The 22186-nt window shown below is 37.2% G+C and overlaps 2 protein-coding genes across 3 annotated transcripts; both read left to right on the top strand.

Moving 5' to 3' along the window:
- The first annotated feature begins 5865 nt into the window (after positions 1–5865).
- Positions 5866–19041, top strand: LOC132799065 (histone-lysine N-methyltransferase ATXR3). Of its 2 annotated transcripts, XR_003056039.3 has the most exons (21): positions 5866–6167; positions 6373–8711; positions 8861–8917; positions 9336–10499; positions 11177–11547; positions 11632–12183; positions 12301–12401; positions 12531–13560; positions 13695–13766; positions 14562–14672; positions 14751–14851; positions 15044–15143; positions 15295–15390; positions 15567–15734; positions 15821–15946; positions 16047–16100; positions 16816–17063; positions 17153–17261; positions 17359–17661; positions 17824–17913; positions 18415–18553. XR_003056039.3 is itself a non-coding variant. In XM_016027159.4 (20 exons), exons 2-20 carry the CDS (start codon positions 6506–6508, stop codon positions 18589–18591), a joined length of 7146 nt encoding a protein of 2381 aa, XP_015882645.3. In that variant the 5' UTR covers positions 5866–6167; positions 6373–6505; the 3' UTR covers positions 18592–19041. The 2 variants fall into 2 exon arrangements, 1 of the variants encoding a protein (XP_015882645.3); XM_016027159.4 differs by lacking the exon at positions 17824–17913 and having other exon boundaries at positions 18415–19041.
- Positions 19042–19829: 788 nt separating this feature from the next.
- Positions 19830–21958, top strand: LOC107418446 (transcription factor bHLH117). The gene has a single exon (XM_048471159.2). The coding sequence runs from the start codon at positions 20093–20095 to the stop codon at positions 21296–21298; it is 1206 nt and encodes a 401-aa protein (XP_048327116.2). The 5' UTR covers positions 19830–20092; the 3' UTR covers positions 21299–21958.
- Positions 21959–22186: the final 228 nt, after the last annotated feature.

Genomic DNA, 22186 nt, shown 5'->3' with positions numbered 1-22186 from the left:
TGAATTTTGGAGGTCGTTTGATAATTTTTCCATTTTTGAATCAATTAGTTAAATTTCGAATAAATTCGGACTGTGTTTGCACAAAATTGATCAAATTGGTTAAAACTAGAGTTGTTTTAGTGAAATTAGATATTATTAGGACCCATTAGAAGGTTTAATTTGGAAAGATTAGTTTTCAGGCAAAAATCTCCGATTTAGGGTACCGGATTCTAAGGATACGCAGTATAATTGGACCATTCAGTGTTCAATTTACATAATTTTATAGTATTATAAATTATTTTAAGACATTTGGGTCATACAAGTGTCTTTGGTTTAGTTATTTGGAGCCTAAAAAATATTTTATTATATTACAGTACTCATGTTAAGTTTGGAAGCGGTCCTGCAGGGGAGCAGGAGTGAGCATCTGTAGTATTATAAATGGTTATTATTTTTAAAATATTTTTGGTATATAGAATAATATATATGTGTGTTTTGGATATTTTACATATATATAAATTGATTGAAATTGTTGCTTTATGCATATAAAATATTTGTTTTCACTTACACGAGTTATCATTTTATGCGGATTTTAATAAGATTTTTAATGATTTCTAATTTTGATGAGTTCATAGTAAACTTGTGAATTATGTTAATTATATATTGTGGTATTTGAATTGAGATTTTAAACCATTTGGGAAAATAATTGATTTAAAAAAGCAGATTGTAAACTTTATGATTTTAGGCATTTTCAAGTATTTCAAAATTTTATAACCTTAAAATTGGTTGAGGGTGAATATATTTCACTGTGGTATTTTCGATTTTAGTAGAAAATGATGATTTGAAAATTTTGAAATATTTATAGAAGCAGATAAATTTGGAAATTAAATAAGGACTTATGATATAGTATTGTTCTGAAAAGTAATTGAGATATTACAATATTGTTTTAAGGATACTGTATCGGTTATTTTTAATTGATGTACCATATAGTACCAGAGTTTCATATCAGTATTATATTACAGCCCGCTGGGTTTGCCACGGTACCATGAAGTTGGTTTCACCCAATGGTTTATTATTGTCACAGACTGTGAGGTTGGTTTCACCCAACGGTTTATTATTTCCACGGACCATGAGGTCAGGGTTATCCACTATTTATTATTGCCACGGTACTGTGAGGTTGGTTTCATCCAATGGTTTATTATTGCCACGAACCGTGAGGTCAGGTTTATTCGATGGTTTATTATTGCCACAGTGCCATGAGGTTGGTTTCATCCAAATATTTATTATTGCCACTAACCGTAAGGTTGGGTACGTCCCGACGGTTTATTATTGTGACAGTCCAGCCCAGATCACCCGCATGTAGATATTATCCGCTTTGGACCTGGGGAATCCTCTTACAACCCAGCCCTTACGGGTTTAAAACGCATCTACAAGGGAAATGTATCCACATGCTTATAAGCCATGTTTCTTCCCCTTTCCAACCGATGTGGAACTTCACAATCCTCTTCCCTTGGGGCCCGACGTCCTCACTGGCACATTGATCCGGATCCGGCTCTGAGACCATCTGTGACAGCCCAGACCACCCGCATGCGATATTGGCCTCTTTGGGCTTTGGGAATCCTTTTACAACCTAGCCCTCAAGGTTTTAAAAGGCATTGCAATGGTTAAGGAGAATCCTCTTCCAACCCCTACCTACCAGTCCCACTGGCATGGGCTTCCACGCCCAATTACGATATTGTCCGCTTTGGGTCCAGCCCGCACGGTTGTATATTCTCTCATGGGAAGGCCTCGCAAGGGAAAAGTATCCACAAGGAAAAGGTATCCACACGCTTATAAGCCATACTTCGTTCCCCTTTCTAACCGATGTGGGACTTCACAATTATTTCCACGACACGTTTCGTATATTGAAGATTGTGAGGTGGGTGTATCCCACGGTTTGCAGATTGGTACATCGAATGATACATTATATACGTTTGAGTATATTATTGGTTTTCAAATATTGTAATTATTATTGTGCTTTCATATTTATTTTGTAGAATTGCGTTTATAATATATTAGGCTCAATACTTATATCTTAATTGAGACATTTTATAATATTACAATGATCATTCACTTTATATTTTTTAGCATCGATTTTATGATATTAAATTGGGGTACAAGTCTAGGTTTTGTGAGATGATTTTTAAACGTGAAACTTTTCAAACGAATGGAATGAGAGATCTTGAGAGAAATACTTTTACGGAAATAAATTATTACTTTTCTATTATACTATGCCATTCACTAAGATTTCTTTATCTCACATTTTATTTGTTTTAAATTCGTTCCTCTAAACCCAGGCAGCTAGTAGCAGTCTACCTTGCGCTCAGTTATCACTTCGTTCTTCCGCGACAGCAGCAGTATTTATCTTTTCTTATCTTACTTTTATTTTTCTGGACTCGTTCGTTATTTATTTGTACTTCTAAACTTTGTTAACACTCTTAGAATACTCTGATCTATGTTTTGGACTCTGTAGAGACCATATTACTTATGTGTATAGTTATGGCCTGTGATACTATAGGCCGGTTGTGGACTTGTGCTGTTATAGATTTATTTTATATTTATATATTGAAGTATTATTGATATTGCTGGTGTTCTTTATTCATGTTTCAAGGTGATGTTCTATTAGATATTCTCTAGAGATTGTCCGATGGGATTTCATCAGGCGGGACCCTACGGGAAATCCTGGGAGGGTTTCCAAGGCAGTTCCTATCATAAATCTAACGAGGAAAGCTTAAAAGCAAGGGAAGTAAATGGAATTATATTAAAACTAAAGATAATATCTGCAATTATACTAAATTTAATGGGGTCTAAATGAAATTAACCCTATAAAATATTGATATTTAAAAACTTCTCATAACTATAACTTTATAATTGTAACTCAGAATTAAATGTGTCGCTAGTTTACAAACTCATATCGATAAGCTATACCCTATGGTGTACCAGTCAAATCAAAAATTTTAATAAATAAAAAATCTAACTTTGAGCCCACTCACAATCTAACTAGTCAATCTCAATCAAATCAAATAAAATTAAAATTCTAATTTCTAATCTTAAAATGGGTCATCACATTAAAGTTTTCTCAGATTCATAAAAATTCTAAGCTTTTGAATTGAAATTCAAGTTGATCCCACACTTCTTCAAAACTTATTGGAGAAGATTACCAAAAAATATCTCTAGAGAACATGGTTAGTGTAGAGTCAAGTTCTACGATGATGAAACCTATGGGACTGATCTTCCCTACAGTAAATTGCATAAATCAAGATGGGTAGTGCAAGATAATACTAACCATTTGGGGTGTATAATTAATACACCATGAGCTCTATAATAAAAAAAAAAAAAGGAGGGGTATTAACTTATTTGGTGTGTTTATGCATCACCATACAATGCATTGGATCAATTAATACAATACAAAGTTCTAGTACACCCAAATACAGGGTACCAACCAAGACGATGGTTTTTATGTTTTCAGCTTTAGATTCTAACTAATGCATTTCACAATAAATTATATATAGAGTCGGACCATATCATGTTAATATAATGGTTTTAGCACTAGGTTTTCATTTATTAGCCATTATATCACTTTAATGGTTTTACCGATTAGATTTTATAAATTAATTAATTATCTAATATAAATTTAATGATATATTAATTAAAATAGTATTTAAAAAAAGTAAAATCCATGGGATCTAATAACTTGTATATGTATTTTTAAATTTTAGCAATTGAAGTGATTCAATAATTAATAAAAGAAATTTTAATAATAAAATCATCAAGTTGACTTAATATAAATCTAATTATATGTATAGGATAAATTTTATTTAGACTCCTCAGTTTTGCTATAATTACATGTAGACTCTACACTTTTAAAAAATCATTATTAACCTCTCTTTAGTTTATATATTTATCAAAATAAATCTATTTTATATTTTTTTCTTATTAATTTTTATAATTAAAGGCCATATAAATAATGGCATTTCAAAATGGAATAGTACTATATAAACAAAATTATGGCTTTTAGCTTTAAAAAACTTACAGATGAGGTTTAAATAATGATTTTATGGAGTCTAGCTCAAATTAAAACAAAACCAAAGGGTTTAAATGAATTTTTTTTCTATATATTGTAAATGTCTAATTTTATGGAAAAAAAAGTGTTGTTAATGTTAAATGGGTTAATTTACTGTCCATTAGAATATGTTAGATATCTTTAGAAAAAAATGTTATTTGCAATAATACTATATGCATCAAATTGTTTATTAAATAACGTGTGTAAAAAAAATAGACATACATCATGAAATATTATATAATCTATAATGAATAATGTTAGTGATATTAATTAGTCTACCAATATATATATATATATATATTTGAAAAGAATTCATGAGAATAATGTGATAAAATAATATGTTTTTATTTTATTAATTAAAATTTTAATATATATATATATATATATATATATAAGTAAATCCTTAAAAAATATGTTTGCAAACTTAGTGCAATGGTAAAATAATAGACATCTACGTTTTCTTTTCTTTTGGTCGTGATTAAATCCCCTTTCCATTTGCTACCTCAATCAAACGGCAATCCACTTATAAATAATAATTATTTTATAGTGTTTCATATGCTTTACTTTTAACATTTTATAAAACTATATATGTTGTTCTGTTTATATTGCGTATGATTATTACCAGGTAGTATACAGATCACATGACATGACTATTGCATCCAATCATGACGAACACAATTCATTGCTCAACGAGTCTTTCAATATTTTTTATTGGGCTGGAAATTAGCTTATTGAGATGTAAGCCCAATTATAAAAAAATTCCATTAAACAATTAAATATGACGAAATGTAAAAAGCTCCAGGAATTTTGGACTCCCTCGCAATTAGCAAAAGGTCGTAGTAGGCGCGGCGAGCCCAAGCACAACCAAATCACGATGACCTTGGAAGTCCCTCCATTTCAACCTCCCCAAAATTTTTGGCTACCACTTGAGCGCCAAAACCATCCCAATTTTACATTAATATCCCTGACCTATTTCCTATTTCCATAATAAACCCCCACTAATCCGAAATGACCAACTCGCCCTTTACCTCCCTTTCCTATACAACGTTTTCACATTCCATTTTACAGTTACATTGCTGTAATTTTACCCCCACTTGTAAGCTATACTGCAAACAAAGGACTAGTAGCTGACTATTTGCAGCGGTTGTGATTAGGCAACAATTTCCGAGTCGCCGAGTTAACTCAGTCTCTATCATATGGAGATATAAAAAAATGGTCAACTCATATGGTCAAAATTATCATTTTCACTCGTTTAAGGTTGAGAATTCAATTTGATTTTGTTTTTGGAAAGTAAAAAAAAAAAATAATTTTCAAAATACTTTTTTTTTTTTTGAAAATAAAGTTCAAAATACTTATTGGTTGATTTTGCAACTTTTAATTTTAGGATAATAAATTTGTAAAATTATTTGTATGTAAATTTAATATTATTAAACTAAATTTTTATTTTCTCCATAACTTTAATTTTTGTATTAGACCAAAATTAAAAAAGAAAAAGTAAAAAAATAGTGTTGGGACTTAGACCAAAGGAATTGCCGAGTCAACTCACCCAATCAACTCTGCGTTGAGTCTTGAAGCTCGAGTCCGACAGAAACTCTTCCCGCCTACGGGGAGGCCGTACAGTACCTAAAATGTGGTTTCTGTTCTACGTATGTGTACTATTTCGAAGGGGGTAGATTCGTACTTTAAGAATTTACAACAGTTACACCACTGGAAAACGCAGATGCAAAAGGGCAAAGATGGAAATATAAAAATACTATAAAATCACAAAAGAGAGGGGGAGATAAAAAAAAAAAAAAAAAGGAAAAGAAATAATAATAACACGAAGGTTTCGTCTTTCAGACCAAGAACACAACGAGAGCGAAACACAAAGATATTGCGCGGAGCGAGAGAGAGAGAGAGAGAGAGAGAGAGAGAGCGCGAGAGAGGTGTCAGAGAGACTCTGAGAGAGCGATTTTCTGGAAGAGAAACAGCTATCAATTCCCAACGCTTGTCGATCTGTGTTCGTCGAAGTCTATATCTTCACACGTTGTTCGGTTCGTAGCTGGATTATCTTGACGATCTGTGCAATTTAGGCTCTTCAATTTTCTCGGTAAAATTTTTTTATCGCTTTGAATTTCGCAAAAGTTAATAAAATTTTCTGGGTTTTTGGGGTTTGATTTACTGAGGCTTCTTCAATTCGAGGTTTTGATGCTTTATTCTTTAGATGGAATAGTATATGTATGTGTCTGTATTTTTTGTGCAAACCCTACATTGGGTTGTTAATGGTGTTTCTTTTGTTGACTCTGTGAAAATAGGGTTTTCGATTTGGAGCGAAGGATCCGAAAGCGAGCGAGAGAGTCGAAGGGAAAATTGCAGCATGAGCATCGATAGCCCCGGGAGAGGGGACAGTTAGGGTTTTGAATTTCGGCGAAGAGAGTTGGGATTTCCATGGGCGATGGAGGCGTGGCATGCATGCGTTTGCAACATAACATCATGGAGAGGTTTCCAATTCCGGAGAAGACTGCGATTTGCGGAGGCAAGAACGCTAACAACAATGGGTTCAGTACCAAGTCAGTCAAGTTGGCTGACCCAGAGAGAAAGAAGAAGAAGATGAAGCCCAAGAAAGAAGAGGTCTCGAGGAACAACGGGGAATCAGAGAGAAGTCAACTGGGATTGGACAGAGGTGGGAAGAGCAGTGCTAGGGAAGTTGAGAACGGCAACAATTGCGAGGAGAAGGAGGAAGTAGAGGAAGGTGAGTTGGGGACTTTGAAATGGCCCAAGGGTGAAGTGGAAAATGGGGAATTTGTGCCAGAGAAGTCTAGGAGAAATGATATTGAGAAAGGAGAGATTGCTGGTGAGAAATGGAGGAAAACTGATGCAGAGAAGGGAGAGTTCATTCCTGGTAAATGGCGACGAGGGGATGTGGAGAAGGGGGAGATAATAATTTCAGAGAAGAGCAAGAAAGGTGAAATTGAATTTGGGTCGTGGAGGCCACCACCGAGAGATGAAATTGAGAAAGGAGAGTTCATTCCTGACAGATGGCAGAAAGGAGAAGTGGCCAGAGATGATTACAATTACAATAAAATGCGCAGGTATGACCCAGGTAAGGACAAAGGTTGGAAGTTTGAGCATGAGCGCACGCCACCTTCTGGAAGGTATTCAAATATGAGTGATGATGCTTTTAGAAGGAAAGAATTTAGTAGGAGTGGGATTCAGCACTTCAAGAATACTTCCAGGTGGGAGAGTGGCCTGGATAGGAATATAAGGATCAGTTCGAAAATTGTTGACGAGGAAGTTTTATATAAGAATGAGTGCAACAACGGTAAGAATCATGGAAGGGAACACTCGACTGGTAATAGGTTGAAGCGATATGGTACTGATTCAGATGTCAGTGAGCGCAAACACTATGGTGATTATGGAGATTATGCAGGTTTAAAAAGTAGGAGGCTTTCTGATGACAGCAGTCGTTCTGTTCATGCAGAACACCATTCACGCCATTCTGTAGAGAGGTCTTATAGAAATTCTTCTTCATCTAGACTATCTTCATCTGAAAAGTACTCCAGGCATTATGAATCTACGTTGACTTCCAGAGTTGTCTACGACAGGCATGGGCGAACTCCAGGTCATATGGAGCGGTCCCCACGTGACAGGGGCCGGTATTATGATCACCAGGATCGGAGTCCAGGCCGCCGGGAGAGATCCCCATATGGTCGTGAGAGGTCACCATATGGTCGTGAGAGATCACCATATTGTCGTCAGTTTGATCATAGAAACCGTAGTCTTACCCCACAAGACCGGCCCCGACACCATGATCGGAGAGATCGCACTCCAAACTATTTGGAGCGGTCCCCGCATGATCGTACCAAGCCTAATAACCATCGGGAAATAGGTAGGAAAGTTGGATCAACTGAAAAGCGCAACTCCCAGTATGGTAACAAAGGACAAGAAGATAAGCTGGTCCAGAGGGAATCTAATGTAAAAGATTCATATTCCTCTGTTAAAGAATCTCAGGATAAGAGCACTATTCCCAATATCAGTGAATCTATAGAGACCAATGCAACTTCTGAGGTTCACAAAGAGGAGCAGTTAGAAAGCCCAAGTGTAAATTGCAAAGAAACTTCTCATATAAGTGGAATTCCACTTGAAGAGGTACCTTCTATGGAAGAAGATATGGATATTAGCGACACACCTCCACATGTCTCAGTGGTTACTGATTCATCCACAGGGAAATGGTTTTACCTTGATTATTTTGGTGTGGAACGTGGGCCGTCTAAGTTATGTGATCTCAAGGCACTTGTGGAAGAAGGGGCATTAATGCCTGATCATATGGTCAAGCATTTGGACAGTGATAGGTGGGTAACAGTTGAAAATGCAGTTTCCCCGTTGGTGACTGTGAATTTCCCATTCATTGTCTCAGATTCTATAACCAAGTTGGTGAACCCTCCAGAAGCTTCTGGTAATGTACTGGCAGATAATGGCGATGTTGGTCACTCTGGTATTCTGACTGCCGAGGAAATGGCAGTCATTTCGCGGCAACCAGATGGCAGTGAAGCGGCTTTTGAGCCTGTAGAAGATTTCCACATTGATAAAAGGGTTGGTGCTCTCTTGGATGGTTTCACAGTTATTCCTGGCAAAGAGCTTGAAGCTGTTGGAGGTACATTTGTTTCTTATTTTATTTTATTTTTACCTTTTGTTGATAATTGCAGTTATGTTGTCATAACTTATTGTACATTTCAATTATTTATTTGTTTGGGTTCAGAAATTTCTAAATTTCCCTTTTTTTTTGAACTTATCATCCTGCAGAAGTACTACAAATGACTTTTGAACATGCACAGTGGGATGGATGGGGAAAAATAGAAGGTATGTGTTGGTTGCAACTGATTTATGTATTTCATGCACATAAATACATAAACAAACATGTATGCATGTACTTCTATTTATTTGTTCTGGACAGATAAGCTCTAACCATTTTAGGTTATCTTGTAGGAGAGCATTCCATCTTTTGGAAGTTCTGCTCATTGACTCACTTTCATTATTTGCATTTAAACTTTTCTGTCACATACAGGAAGTTAAAATTAGACATATTTTGGTTTACATTTTATGGAAGTTGAATTTGAACATCACATGGATTTTACTTACTTATACCTGAGTTAAGTAATTTCCCTGTTATAGTTGAGTTGAACGAGTTACTATTTATACATCAAATAAATGTACTAATACATGTCTATGCACCTCATCACGTGTATCTCATTGAAAAGTCCATTCTTTGCACTTGCAGGTTTTACTTTGAATCCCGGTCTCAGCAGTGAACAGGATGATCCGGCAATTGATGAATCATCATTTTATTTTGATAACAAATTACAAGAAATGGCAGAATCCAGATCCAACGCACCCTTGGACAAGGATCAAGGTTTTACACATGGTGATTCTGTTGACTGGTTTTCAGGTAGATGGTCATGTAAGGGTGGTGATTGGAAGCGGAATGATGAAGCTGCCCAAGATAGATCTTCTAGAAAGAAATTTGTGATCAATGATGGTTTTCCATTATGTCAGATGCCAAAGTCTGGGTGTGAGGACCCTCGGTGGCTTCGGAAAGATGAATTATATTATCCTTCACATAGCAGAAGGCTGGATCTACCTCCTTGGGCCTTTACAACACCAGATGACAGGAGTGATTGCAGTGGCATGAATAGATCAATTCAAAGTAAGCCTACTGTCACTAGAGGAGTGAAAGGAACAATTCTACCCGTAGTCAGGATAAATGCATGTGTGGTTCAAGACCATGGTTCATTTGTTTCTGAGCCTCACATGAAAGTTCGTGGAAAATTGAGGCATTCTTCGAGGGCTTCTCGGTCATATTCTGCTAGTAGTGATGGCAAGAGATCGTCAGCAGAAGGTGATATTCAATCAAGAACTATAAGTGATCAAGGTTTGCAGGGCTCTTTGAAATGCACTGCATCAATTAACACCCCAAAAGATCGAATTTGCACAGTTGATGACTTGCAGTTACATTTGGGTGAATGGTTTTACCTTGATGGTGCTGGACACGAACAAGGACCTTCAACGTTTTCGGAGCTACAGGCCTTGGTGGATCAAGGAACTATCCAAAAATATAGCAGTGTTTTCCGTAAATTTGATAGAGTCTGGGTTTCAGTTACTTCTGCAGCGGAGACTTCTGACGCTACTGCCAAGATTCAGCAGAAAAATGCAGGTGATTCTTCTGGACCTCCTATGAAGCAATCTCAGGGTGATCCAAAGCCCAGTTTATTTCACAACCTGCACCCTCAGTTCATTGGATATACCCGTGGAAAGCTACATGAATGGGTGATGAAATCATACAAGACCCGGGAATTTGCTGCAGCTATAAATGAGGTTTTAGATCCATGGATTAATGCAAAACAACCAAAGAAAGAGATGGAGAAGCATGTTTACTGGAAAGCAGGTATAGAGTAGCCCTTTTAAATATTCCTATCTCCCAAATTTGGTTTTAGCTAAAAGAAAAATTAATTTCAGGATGAATGAGGTATGACAAATTTTTCTTTTGTTTTCTTCTCATGTTGGTGCGCTTTAGTGGATAAAACCTATTGCAACCTTTAGACAGGCAGCAACCTAAGTCATTTTGGTTATGTGCAATTGCTGTTTCTATTGCAAATATATGAGTCAGTTTATTCCGTTTCTCTCATATTGCATGTGTTCACTACTGTAACTTGTTTTTTACACTCATTCTTCTACCTATTTCCTTTCCTGTTTTATTTGGGTTTTATTTGGTTTAACTTACATGAATTCCTATTTTTAACAGTTTCTGTCATCCTGTAATTGTGTCTCTTTCCTGTTCTTTAGTTGATCTTTCAATTTTCTAGCATGCTTAGGGTGTACTGGTATTTCTGCACCTGTGTACTAAATTAATTCCTAGTTTCTGTCACTTCATAGGCAGTTATCTGGCAATTCATAGGCAGTTATCTTCTTTTGCTGTCTTTTTCCTTGTTCTTGAACTTTTTTCTTGAATATCTCGTCACTGCTTGCTGTGGTTTATGTATGTAATTTTCATCCATATGTATCTTAGTATATTCTAATTCATTTATGTATGTACTTGGGTATGGGCGAAATGGGTTGCTGCAGAAGGTGATGCACGTTCGGCCAAAAGAGCTCGAATTCTGTATGAAAGCGAAGATGATTATGAAATTGATGAGGATGTGCAGACAATTCAAAAGGAAGAATCAACATTTGATGATTTATGTGGTGATTCATCCTTCTACTGTGAAGAGAGTCTAACTTCTGTCTCAGAGATTGGAAGCTGGGGTTTATTGGATGGCCATGTTCTGGCAAGGGTCTTTCATTTTTTGAGATCTGATGTGAAATCCCTTTATATTGCTTCTTTGACTTGCAAGCACTGGAGAGCTGCTGTCAGGTTTTACAAGGATATTTCCAGACAGATTGACTTGTCATGTTTGGGGCCTAATTGCACTGACTCCATCTTCTTGAACATTATGGTAGGTTTTACTTTTTTTATAATTGCAGAATAGTGGGGATTATGTTTTGTCTCTGCCAATTTTAATGTTAATGTTTGTTTGCAGAGTGGTTATGGCAAAGATAAGATCAATTCTGTTCTTTTAACTGGCTGCATCAACATCTCCTCCAGCACACTTGAAGAAACTCTTTGTTCACTCCCTTCTTTGTCTACTATAGATATTAGGGGTTGCAGCCAGTTTTCAGAGTTGGTCCTTAAATTTCAGAATGTGAACTGGATTAAGAGCCGTAATTCACGTGGTATGAAGAATTTTGATGACTCACATTGTAAAGTAAGGAGTCTGAAGCAGATCACTGACAAATCTTCATCGGCTTACAAGGTTAAGGGTCTGGGTGGTGATACTGATGATTTTGGTGATCTAAAACAATATTTTGATAGTGTGAATAAGAGAGACTCATCAAATCAATTAAGAAATTTATACAAACGTTCTAAACTTTTTGATGCTCGAAGGTCCTCATCCATACTATCTAGGGATGCCCGTATGAGACAATGGTCAATTAAGAAATCTGAAAATGGGTATAAAAGGATGGAAGAATTTCTGGCTTCAAGTTTGAAGGATATCATGAAGGAGAATACCGTTGACTTCTTTGTGCCCAAGGTACGTGCTAGTCTTCTTCTCTCTCTCTCTCTCTCTCTCTCTCTGTGTGTGTGGATATGGGAGATGTTTTTATAACAATTTGTTTATGTCAAGTTCTATACTCTCCTTGTTGAGCAGGTTGCAGAAATTCAGGATAAAATGAAAAAGGGTTATTATATTGGTCGTGGATTAAGCTCTGTCAAGGAGGACATCAGTCGAATGTGTCGTGATGCTATAAAGTAAGTTATTCTTTTGTTGCTCTCTTCCCCTGCCCCTCTCCTTTGTTCTTCAAACTTTAGGGCTTCTATTGAAAATGGATAAATAGCTCGCTTTGTTCTGTAGCTTATATGATTACTGTCTTGATGCAGAGCAAAGAATCGGGGTGATGCCGGAGACATGAATCGTATTATTACATTATTTATTCAACTGGCAACACGTTTGGAAGAGGGGTCTAAGCCTTCTTATGAAAAAGATGAGATGTTCAAGTCATGGGAAGATGATTCATCTAGTAGCAAGTATAAAAAGAAGCTCAATAAAGTAACTGAAAGGAAGTACTTGAGTAGGAGCAATGGAATTTCCTTCATGAATGGTGGTTTAGATTTTGGAGAGGATGCATCTGACCGAGAAATCAGAAGGCGGTTATCCAGATTGAATAAAAAATCTATGGATTCAGAAAGTGATACTTCTGATGATCTTGACAGGACATCTGATGATAGCAAAGGCGATACTGAGAGTACCATCTCAGATACTGAAAGTGACAAATCAGAAGGTCGATCTGGATTATCCAGAGGAGATGGATACTTCACACTTGATGAGGGTTTGGATTCTATGACTGAAGATCGTGAATGGGGTGCTCGTATGACAAAAGCAAGCCTGGTTCCTCCTGTTACAAGAAAATATGAAGTTATTGATCAATACGTAATTGTAGCAGATGAGGAGGAAGTAAAGCGGAAGATGCAAGTATCGTTACCTGATGATTATGTTGAGAAGCTTAATGCACAAAAGAATGGAACTGAGGAGACGGATATGGAACTTCCTGAAGTCAAGGATTATAAGCCCAGAAAACAGCTTGGAGGTGAGGTTATTGAGCAAGAAGTTTATGGAATTGATCCCTACACCCACAATCTTTTACTTGATTCAATGCCAGAGGAATTGGATTGGAACCTTGAGGATAAGCATGTGTTTATTGAAGATGTTCTCCTTCGCACGCTCAATAAGCAAGTTAGGCACTTCACTGGGACTGGAAATACTCCCATGATGTTTTCGTTGCGGCCTGTTATTGAAGAAATTTGGAAAGCTGCCGAGGAGAATAGAGATTTGAAAACTGTGGGTTTGTGTCAGGGTATCTTGAAGGCCATGGATAGCCGCCATGATGACAAATATGTTGCTTATAGAAAGGTATGTGCGCAATACTCTTTATTGCAACAGCTTTAACCTATTTCTTTTCCTTTGTGATTTATTTTGTGGATGTTTGTCTACTTATATCCTGATTGTTTGTCTTTTGTAATTGTCTACTGGTTAACATTGATCAGGGGCTTGGAGTTGTTTGCAACAAAGAAGGTGGTTTTGGAGTGGAAGATTTTGTTGTTGAGTTTTTGGGAGAGGTATGGTTCATATTTATTTATTGAAATTAGTTCTAGGAAAAAAGTTTCATCTTCCAATTGTTGTGTTATATGTTTCTAAGGTTAATAATTACATGTTTAAATCATCATCTGTCTCGATTTTGGTAGGGTTGTTAGTGCAATCACACGACTTATCACTTTTTAGTGGGCATGTTCTGGTAAAAGTTTTGATACATTCTTATTAGGAACCTGGGAGCTTGGAGATAGTTTGTCTAGGTTTCTTGCACTTCTTCATTTGTCATGTGTCAACACATCCACACTGCATCTATAGGGTGTACCTTCTTACTGCAATGGTGAAAGAATGATCCTGTACAATGTGGCATAGTTTGAAAATTTACTGATCTCAGTTGATTTTCTTAACTAGAATATGTTGAGTCCTATTTTGTTATGACTGCTTATAAGTGCATGAGAGATGATTATAGTCCTCTAATGTTAAGTATTTTTATTCAATTCCCATAAGCATTTTTTTTTTTTATTAAGCTTAAGTTTCTCTGTGTATTCTATAATTTTTAATGGTATGGCGATAATTATGATTTGCACCAATAGTTTTTCTTACGCTGTTCTTTTGCAACAAATATCTATTATTGATTTGTGCATTTTACATTGATATTTATAGAGTCCATTATGCTTTATATTGATAATGTGAGCGATTCCTCATGATGTTTTTTATTCTTCTTGCTTTTGGTTTCTTGCTATAGCTAATATTCCTCACACGTTCTATAATTCTGGAATTCTAAGATATTTTGTTTGTTCCGCCCTTGAAAATAAATTTGATAGGTCTATCCTGTTTGGAAGTGGTTTGAAAAGCAAGATGGGATTCGCTCTTTTCAAAAAAATAATAAAGATCCAGCTCCAGAGTTTTACAACATTTATCTTGAGAGGCCTAAGGTGCTCAAATTTCAACAAAATTTCTATATTCTTTGCTTTATTGAATATGTCATCTGATTATTTGTTGGTATCTGGCAGGGTGATGCTGATGGATATGATTTAGTTGTTGTTGATGCCATGCATAAGGCGAATTATGCAAGTCGAATTTGTCACTCGTGTCGGCCTAATTGTGAAGCAAAGTAAGTTCTCTGGCCATCATCATGCATCTTCATCATATTTTTCTCCTTTTGTTCCTTTTTGAAATTGCAACCTAGAAGTTAAATTTCTTGTATATTGTTTTCCATTTGTAATTGCTTGCTTGATTTTTGATAATACTGGTAAACCATATACCTTATCAAGGTCTCTGACAAATCCCTGCTTATTGAATGCAGGGTTACTGCTGTAGATGGTCATTACCAGATTGGAATTTATACTCTACGCCCAATTCGCAATGGTGAGGAGATCACATTCGATTATAATTCTGTTACAGAGGTGAGTCTCGTTGGCCTAGTCTGCTTTGTGTTCCACTTGAAAACAGTTTGTAGTTTCATACACACACACACATATATATTATTTATATGTATATCTATAGGTTGATCTAGTGTGATAAATAACCATTAGTCTCCCTTCATTTTTGCAACAGAGCAAGGAAGAATATGAAGCGTCTGTTTGTTTGTGTGGCAGCCAAGTCTGCCGGGGAAGCTACTTGAATTTGACTGGCGAAGGGGCTTTTCAAAAGGTATGAAAATTTATAATTGCTACAGTTTTATATCTTGGAGGTCAGGTTCTTTTGGGGGTCCTAACTTCTCTACCTTCTGAATGTTTGTCCCCCAAGGCATGTGTTGGTGTGTTTCTCCCTTGGGTTTCTGTTTTGTTTTAGTTTCAGTTAACTAGAATGTCTTTCATTTCTATCAGGTGCTTGAGGAGTGGCATGGAATTCTGGATCGACATCAATTGATGCTAGAAGCTTGTGATATAAATTCAGTGTCGGAAGAGGATTATCTTGACTTGGGAAGGGCTGGTTTAGGCAATTGTTTGCTTGGTGGGTTGCCAGATTGGCTTGTTGCATATTCGGCTCGCCTGGTATGCCATCTTGCAGTTACTTATTTCATTCTAGGTAGTAATTTCTCTTAGTTATTTGTTTTCCTTACAATTTATTTTTGTTAAAGGTGAGGTTCATAAATTTCGAAAGAACTAAGCTTCCTGAAGAGATCCTAAAGCATAATTTGGAAGAAAAAAGAAAATATTTTTCAGATATTTGTCTGGATGTTGAGAAGTCTGATGCCGAGGTTCAGGTAACGTTGTTGAATGCTTAGTCTCTGTCTCCATTTGCAACTTTTTGTGGGTGTGTTCTTGGATTTATTGTTTGATATGTCTGCTTTTTGCATGAGACAGGCTGAGGGTGTTTACAACCAAAGGCTTCAGAATTTGGCAGTTACTCTTGACAAGGTGCTTGCTTACTTCCTTTTTGTAAAAATGCTCGTATCCATATTGCTTTGCTGCATTTTTTTATTTATTTATTTATTTATTTTTTTTACCTTGATTAATATATAGATATGACACAAAGTCATGGACCATTAGATGAAATCATGTTCAACGGTGAAGGTCATCTTCATATGAGAGTATTCCTTTAAGACAATGCAAATCACGTAAAATCACTTTTTTTTTGGTTTTTTTCTTTTGTTTTTTTTGGGGGGGGGGGGGGGGGAGGGTGGGGTGGTTGTGTGGGGAAATAGGGCAAACATAGTTAATTTAACCCATTTAGAGTGCATATCCTGTGGTATAATTTGTGTAGTTTATAGAGGGTATGGTAGCATCATCTATGTACATACTCAATTTAGACACGGGAGTTGCAAGATGATTTTGATTTAGTGGTTTTTTCAACTTATTCGGCCCTTATCTTTAAAAGAAAACAAAACCTAGTTTTTCATGCTCTTTGTATCACTGTAAATTGTACTTCCAAGTTTTGAAGCCAACCTCTCAAAACTTGCTTGATATTTTTGTATGGATTTGATGGTTTGGAGTTTTGGGACTATACATGTCTGAGATTTTGTGCACTTTATGAGATTTAATTTGTAGATTCTGCATACCTGCTTTAATAAAAAAGTCATCACAATTTGATCCATGGCCATATCAGATTTTATATGCTACCTGATATTTGCAGGTCAGGTATGTTATGAGATGCATTTTTGGCAACCCAAAGAATGCTCCACCTCCTCTGGAGAAGTTGAGTCTCGAAGAAGCTGTTTTCTTCCTCTGGAAGGGGGAGGGTTCACTTGTTGAGGAACTTCTTCAGAGCTTGGCTCCTCATGTGGAGGAAAAAACACTAAATGATTTGAAGTCCAAGATTCATGCCCACGATCCATCAGGTTCTGAAGACATTCAGAAAGAACTTAAAAAATCTTTGTTATGGTAAGCAGCATGCACTTGAGCTATTTTTACAATTATGCTTTGACCTTTTAGATGTTAAACCTCTTTTGTGCTTGCTATTTCTTCTCAAGGTTAAGGGATGAAGTCCGAGATCTTCCATGTACATATAAGTCTCGGCATGATGCTGCTGCAGACTTGATCCATACTTATGCTTACACAAAGTGTTTTTTCAGAATACGGGTATGTCCTGCTAATATGAACTAATAACCATGGTTTTCTGCCTCCAGCACATTTAACTGTTATTTTTATTTAAAATAAAACTTACATGTGTATTCAGGAATACAAAGCCGTAACTTCTCCACCAGTATACATTAGTCCACTTGACTTGGGCCCCAAGTGTAAAGATGAATTTGGGTCGGATTTTCAGGAGTATAAGAAGACATATGGGGAGAATTATTGTTTAGGGCAGCTGATTTTTTGGCACAATCAGACTAATGCTGACCCAGATAGTAGCCTGGCCAGAGATAGTCGGGGTTGCTTGTCATTGCCTGATATTGGTTCCTTTTATGCCAAGGCTCAGAAGCCTTCTCGACAGCGTGTTTATGGCCCTAGGACAGTGAGATTTATGCTGGCAAGGATGGTGAGTTCTAATTTTTCATTCTAATTTTTGGTGCTTTGGGTTCTTTGAAAAAACATGTCTGATGCCACTCTTTCCTTTGCTTGCCATTCTAGGAATCTGGTTTATAGGCACAATATATCAGTATATTTGTCGTCGTATTTATCTGCACTGCATTATTTTCAGGAGAACTTCTGATTTGTCTACATGTATGCTATTTGTCTCAAGAAAGATACCATATTTGTAGTCATGGTCGTTGAAGTGCTGCCTTAGCAGGTTCAAATGCATGCCTATTTTAGTTGTGATCCTTTCCAGAGGTTCTTTAATTATTGCTGTCTATATTATTAGTAGACGATGTCTATTGGAGTATAGAGCCATTTCAGAAGAGTACATTTAGACAAATTTGTCTAATTTATTAAAGCTGAACTTTGTGCTTATAACGTGGTTGATGAGACAGATTAGCTGATGGAAACCAAATATTTAGGTGGTTAGTCTTGGACTGGCTACCCAACCTTAGTAAAAATTTGCATATGAATATAAATAGGTTGGTGAATGGACTCTAACTGTCCTTTGACCTGGTTGCTTCATTTTGAGTTGTACTTTTATCCTGAATTAGGAAATCCTAATCCAAAGTAATGGAGTTGAACAGTTATTAGTAATTTTGATATTTCTGCTTTCAGGAAGTTGAAGATTTTTTCTTCCTTGATGATGAATTTTGATCTTGTAATTTTCTTCAATAATATTTGTGTTACTTAATCCATCTGGTTGAATATCCAGGAGAAGCAGCCGCAAAGACCTTGGCCCAAGGATCGAATATGGTCATTCAAGGGCAATCCAAAAGTTCTTGGCAGTCCTATGCTAGATTCTGTGATAAGTAATTCTCCATTGGACAGGGAGATGGTGCATTGGTTAAAGCACAGGCCTGCAATATATCAGGCAATGTGGGATCGATAGAAGTTGTCTTTGGGCATCCGGCAGGATTACCGGCCAATTCATTAATTGTTTCAGTATGATCTCTCAATTCTAGGTCACATTTGCCCCTGTTTGATGGTGGGTAAATCATTTGAAAGCATTACCCGTTGCACTAGTGCTTTCTTCATTATTGTGTACAGTTTTTTTCTATTTCTTTTTTAATCTTTGTAATTGTAATTCATTATCTAGTGTTAGAGCCATTTGTTTTCCCCTTGATCTAATTGAAAGAAGGAAATATAGAAGGGAAAAAGAAAAGAAAAGAAAAGAAAAGGAAATGTCCCAAAGGCTGTGTGCAAGTTATTTATAGCTTTCATAATTTTTGCGGTGTAACATGTGATATGTAATTAACAACAGTTTTGATAAGCATATGCTTACAATCTGTAGGGAAAATCCAATCTGTTACGAAGTAAATACACGAGGGTCTTAAAACAACATCGTTATGATGCAAATATTAATATATGAGCAAGAAAAGAAATATAAATGGCCGTTACACTTGGGCCATTGTGTCTCCCTCTTTGTTGGCCGCCAACTAATTTGTCCTTTATTTACCCAAAAAAAAAGAAAAAAAGAAAAGCTAATTTGTCCTTTTATATATATGTATATATATATATATATATTTTTTTTATTTTTTTTTAAATTATTAGGGTATTGGTGTGATTTTATTTTGTTTTGTATGTGAGGAAAGTTGAAAAAAAAGAAAAAAAAAGAAAAAGAAAAGAAAAGGATAAACCTCATAATGGCATTACCGTAAATAAGGAAAAGAGTTAAAAAGAGTGTATTATGTGAGGCGTGCAGTGTAAACCGTTTGGCCGACCTAATCACTGTAAGAGGACAGACAACATTGCATTCCCGTAGTCGTACAGGTAGACAAGGGGTACTCCCACCACCAGTGAAAGTTGGCAGAAAACAGCTGAGGCCAGCCGATGGCTTTCAAATTAAAAGAATTGGGGGGTAACCGGCAATGCCTGAAACTGCGTCTGCATAATGCATATGCATTTCAGAAAATGACAAAAAGAAGATTATGCTGATTATTTATCATTTTACCATTAAGAAAGAAAGAGAGCCCACCACATCCACACCACCTCATAAGATAAAAAGAGTCATGATCACCCCCACCCAGCCAAACCGTCGGTTTTCAATTCCATGCTAAATACCTTTTTATTCCGTACGGGCGGTTACGTGGTCCCACCCCACCCTCCCTTTTCCCTCCTCGCTCGCTCCCAAAATAGTACGGAGCCCAATCACCCTCCCTCCAATATTCCCAGTAGCCGCCTTAAATTCCACGTCACCACCTCCCCCGCTCCCCTCCCATCCCCTTCCCCCTCGTAACGCCCAGGTGAGAGACTGTGACTGTGACTGTGAGAGTGATAAAAAGACAGCCTCGCCCAAGTCACCCACATAAAAAAAGACAGACTGAGACACACACAGAGCTACTATCTCTCTCTCTCTCTCTCTCTCTCTCTATATATATATATATATATATATGTATACACACATAATCATAATGCTCTCCTACATGTGTGTGCGTGCAGTTGAGAGAGAGAGAGAGAGAGAAATGGAGAGGGATTTGCTTTTGCATTCGGGTGGTTTTTCCCAACACCAGAGCTTCCCTGTTACTGCCGGAGGAGATACAAGTATGGACGATCCCTCTTCCATGGACGCCATGTTCTCCGGCATCAGCCTCCTCTCCTTGCTCACCACCTCTTCTAACCCTGATATTGATTTCTGTAGCTTAATGCCTCATGATCTTCTTCTTCCCCAACTCCAACTCCAACTCCAACAACAACAACAACAACAACAACAACAAGACTTGCCTATTAATCCACATCCTAACAATATTCCCATTCCTCTTTACTCTTCCTCCTTCATTCCCTATTCTGTTTCTCCTTCCTCTTCTTCCACTTTCGGCTTCTTCCCTGACCTAGTGGCTTCCCAAACCCTCAAGTTGCCCAAACTCGAACCCTCCTTGTCTCTGTCTTTGGATGACTCACCCACACCCACCACACCCGCCGTCTTTTCTGAGCCGCCTCTCAACTTCATGCCCACCGACTCTCTCCTCTTCCACCACTTACCGGATCTCCTCTCCCTAGACCCACTCACCGACTCCTCACCACCTCCGCCGTCTTTACTTTCACCTTTCCATAAACGCCGCCGCTTGGACTCGGCAACCACCCATCATGAGAACCACTCTCTTACCCTCAACTCGTTCCCCTTGGCCAACTACGCCACGCCCTTCACACCCTCACCGGAACTGGATGACGAGGCTACCGCCTCGTCGTCTTCTTCCCCTCCGGTGATGATCCCGCGCAGCAGCGCACTGGCCAGGCAGCGACGCCAGAAGCTGAGCGACAAGACTCGCTACTTGCAGAAACTGTTGCCCTGGGACAAGAAGATGAATATCGCCACCATGCTGGAGGAAGCCTACAAGTACGTCAAGTTCCTCCAGGCTCAGCTCACTGCTCTCCATTCCATGCCTTTCCACTCCTCCATTCCGATTCCTGTACGTGGAGGAGATCTCGGTTCGGTATTTGGGATCTTGGGGAGACTCAATCGGAACCAGCTTCTACAGGTTCTGGTTAACTCCCCTGTCGCTCAATCCTTGCTCTGTTCTCAGGGTTGCTGTGTCTTCTCTGTGGAACAGTTGGATATGCTGAAGAAGACTCACAACCAAAAGGATGGGGACTACTAATTCTCTTCACCCAAATCTTTTATCATCCTTCTAAACTTTGCTTTGATGGGTGTTGTTGCATACGCACAAATTTTTCAGACTATGGTAAAAGGAAAGTAAAGAAAGGTATATTCAGATTCACACTTTTTTTTTTTGTGGGGCCCTTTTTCTTTTTTAGTGTAATTTCATTTTGGTTTCGTTAGGGGATTTTAACTTTTGAGAAGAGATAATTTGAGGGTTCAATCAGAACTAATGACCTACTTTGGAAAGCAATTACTTGATCTGTAATTACAGTTTATGGGTTGTAAGCAATCTTTTTTTTTTTTTTTTTATGCTTCTAATCCATCTTATTTTGGTGGTTGATCTCTCTGTTTCTGATAGTGTAAAATCCAACTTAAGAAGGACCTTCTCTTGCTCGTTCTAAAACATTGAGAGCTAAAGATCCTTGATACTTCTATCCGGCCCAAGAATTTGGCATGGTCTGCTTGCATGCCTCTTCAAGTGTCAATTTATGGCCCATTTGGACCGCAGAATTGTTTCATTTTTTCGTAAATATACTATGCATATTCCTCAATCTTCAAATTTTTTTGACCATATATATGAGTTTTGACCAATGCTGTTATCTTATGTTGGGTCACTCGATATATTTAGCTTGACCTATTGTTCGTTGGGCTTCTTAAACCTGTGTTCCTGTTTAGGTATATAGTTTTGAGTCCTAATGCAATGAAATGCTTTGACATTTTGATGCCCAACTCAACTTTCATCAAGATTTTTAAACTTGGGCCCCTATAATCTTTACAAGGTTGTAACTTGTAAGAGACAAAAGTAAAAATTAAGTTGGCAATGGAAAAAAATCAAAATGTGACAATGGGAAGAATATGTTGTATCGTCAAATATGTCTTTTTATGA

The sequence above is a fragment of the Ziziphus jujuba genome, chromosome 4, assembly GCF_031755915.1.
Source record: "Ziziphus jujuba cultivar Dongzao chromosome 4, ASM3175591v1".
Lineage (NCBI taxonomy): Eukaryota > Viridiplantae > Streptophyta > Magnoliopsida > Rosales > Rhamnaceae > Ziziphus > Ziziphus jujuba.
The sequence above is the reverse complement of the archived record's forward strand: the minus strand, read 5'-3'. Positions and strand labels throughout refer to the sequence as shown.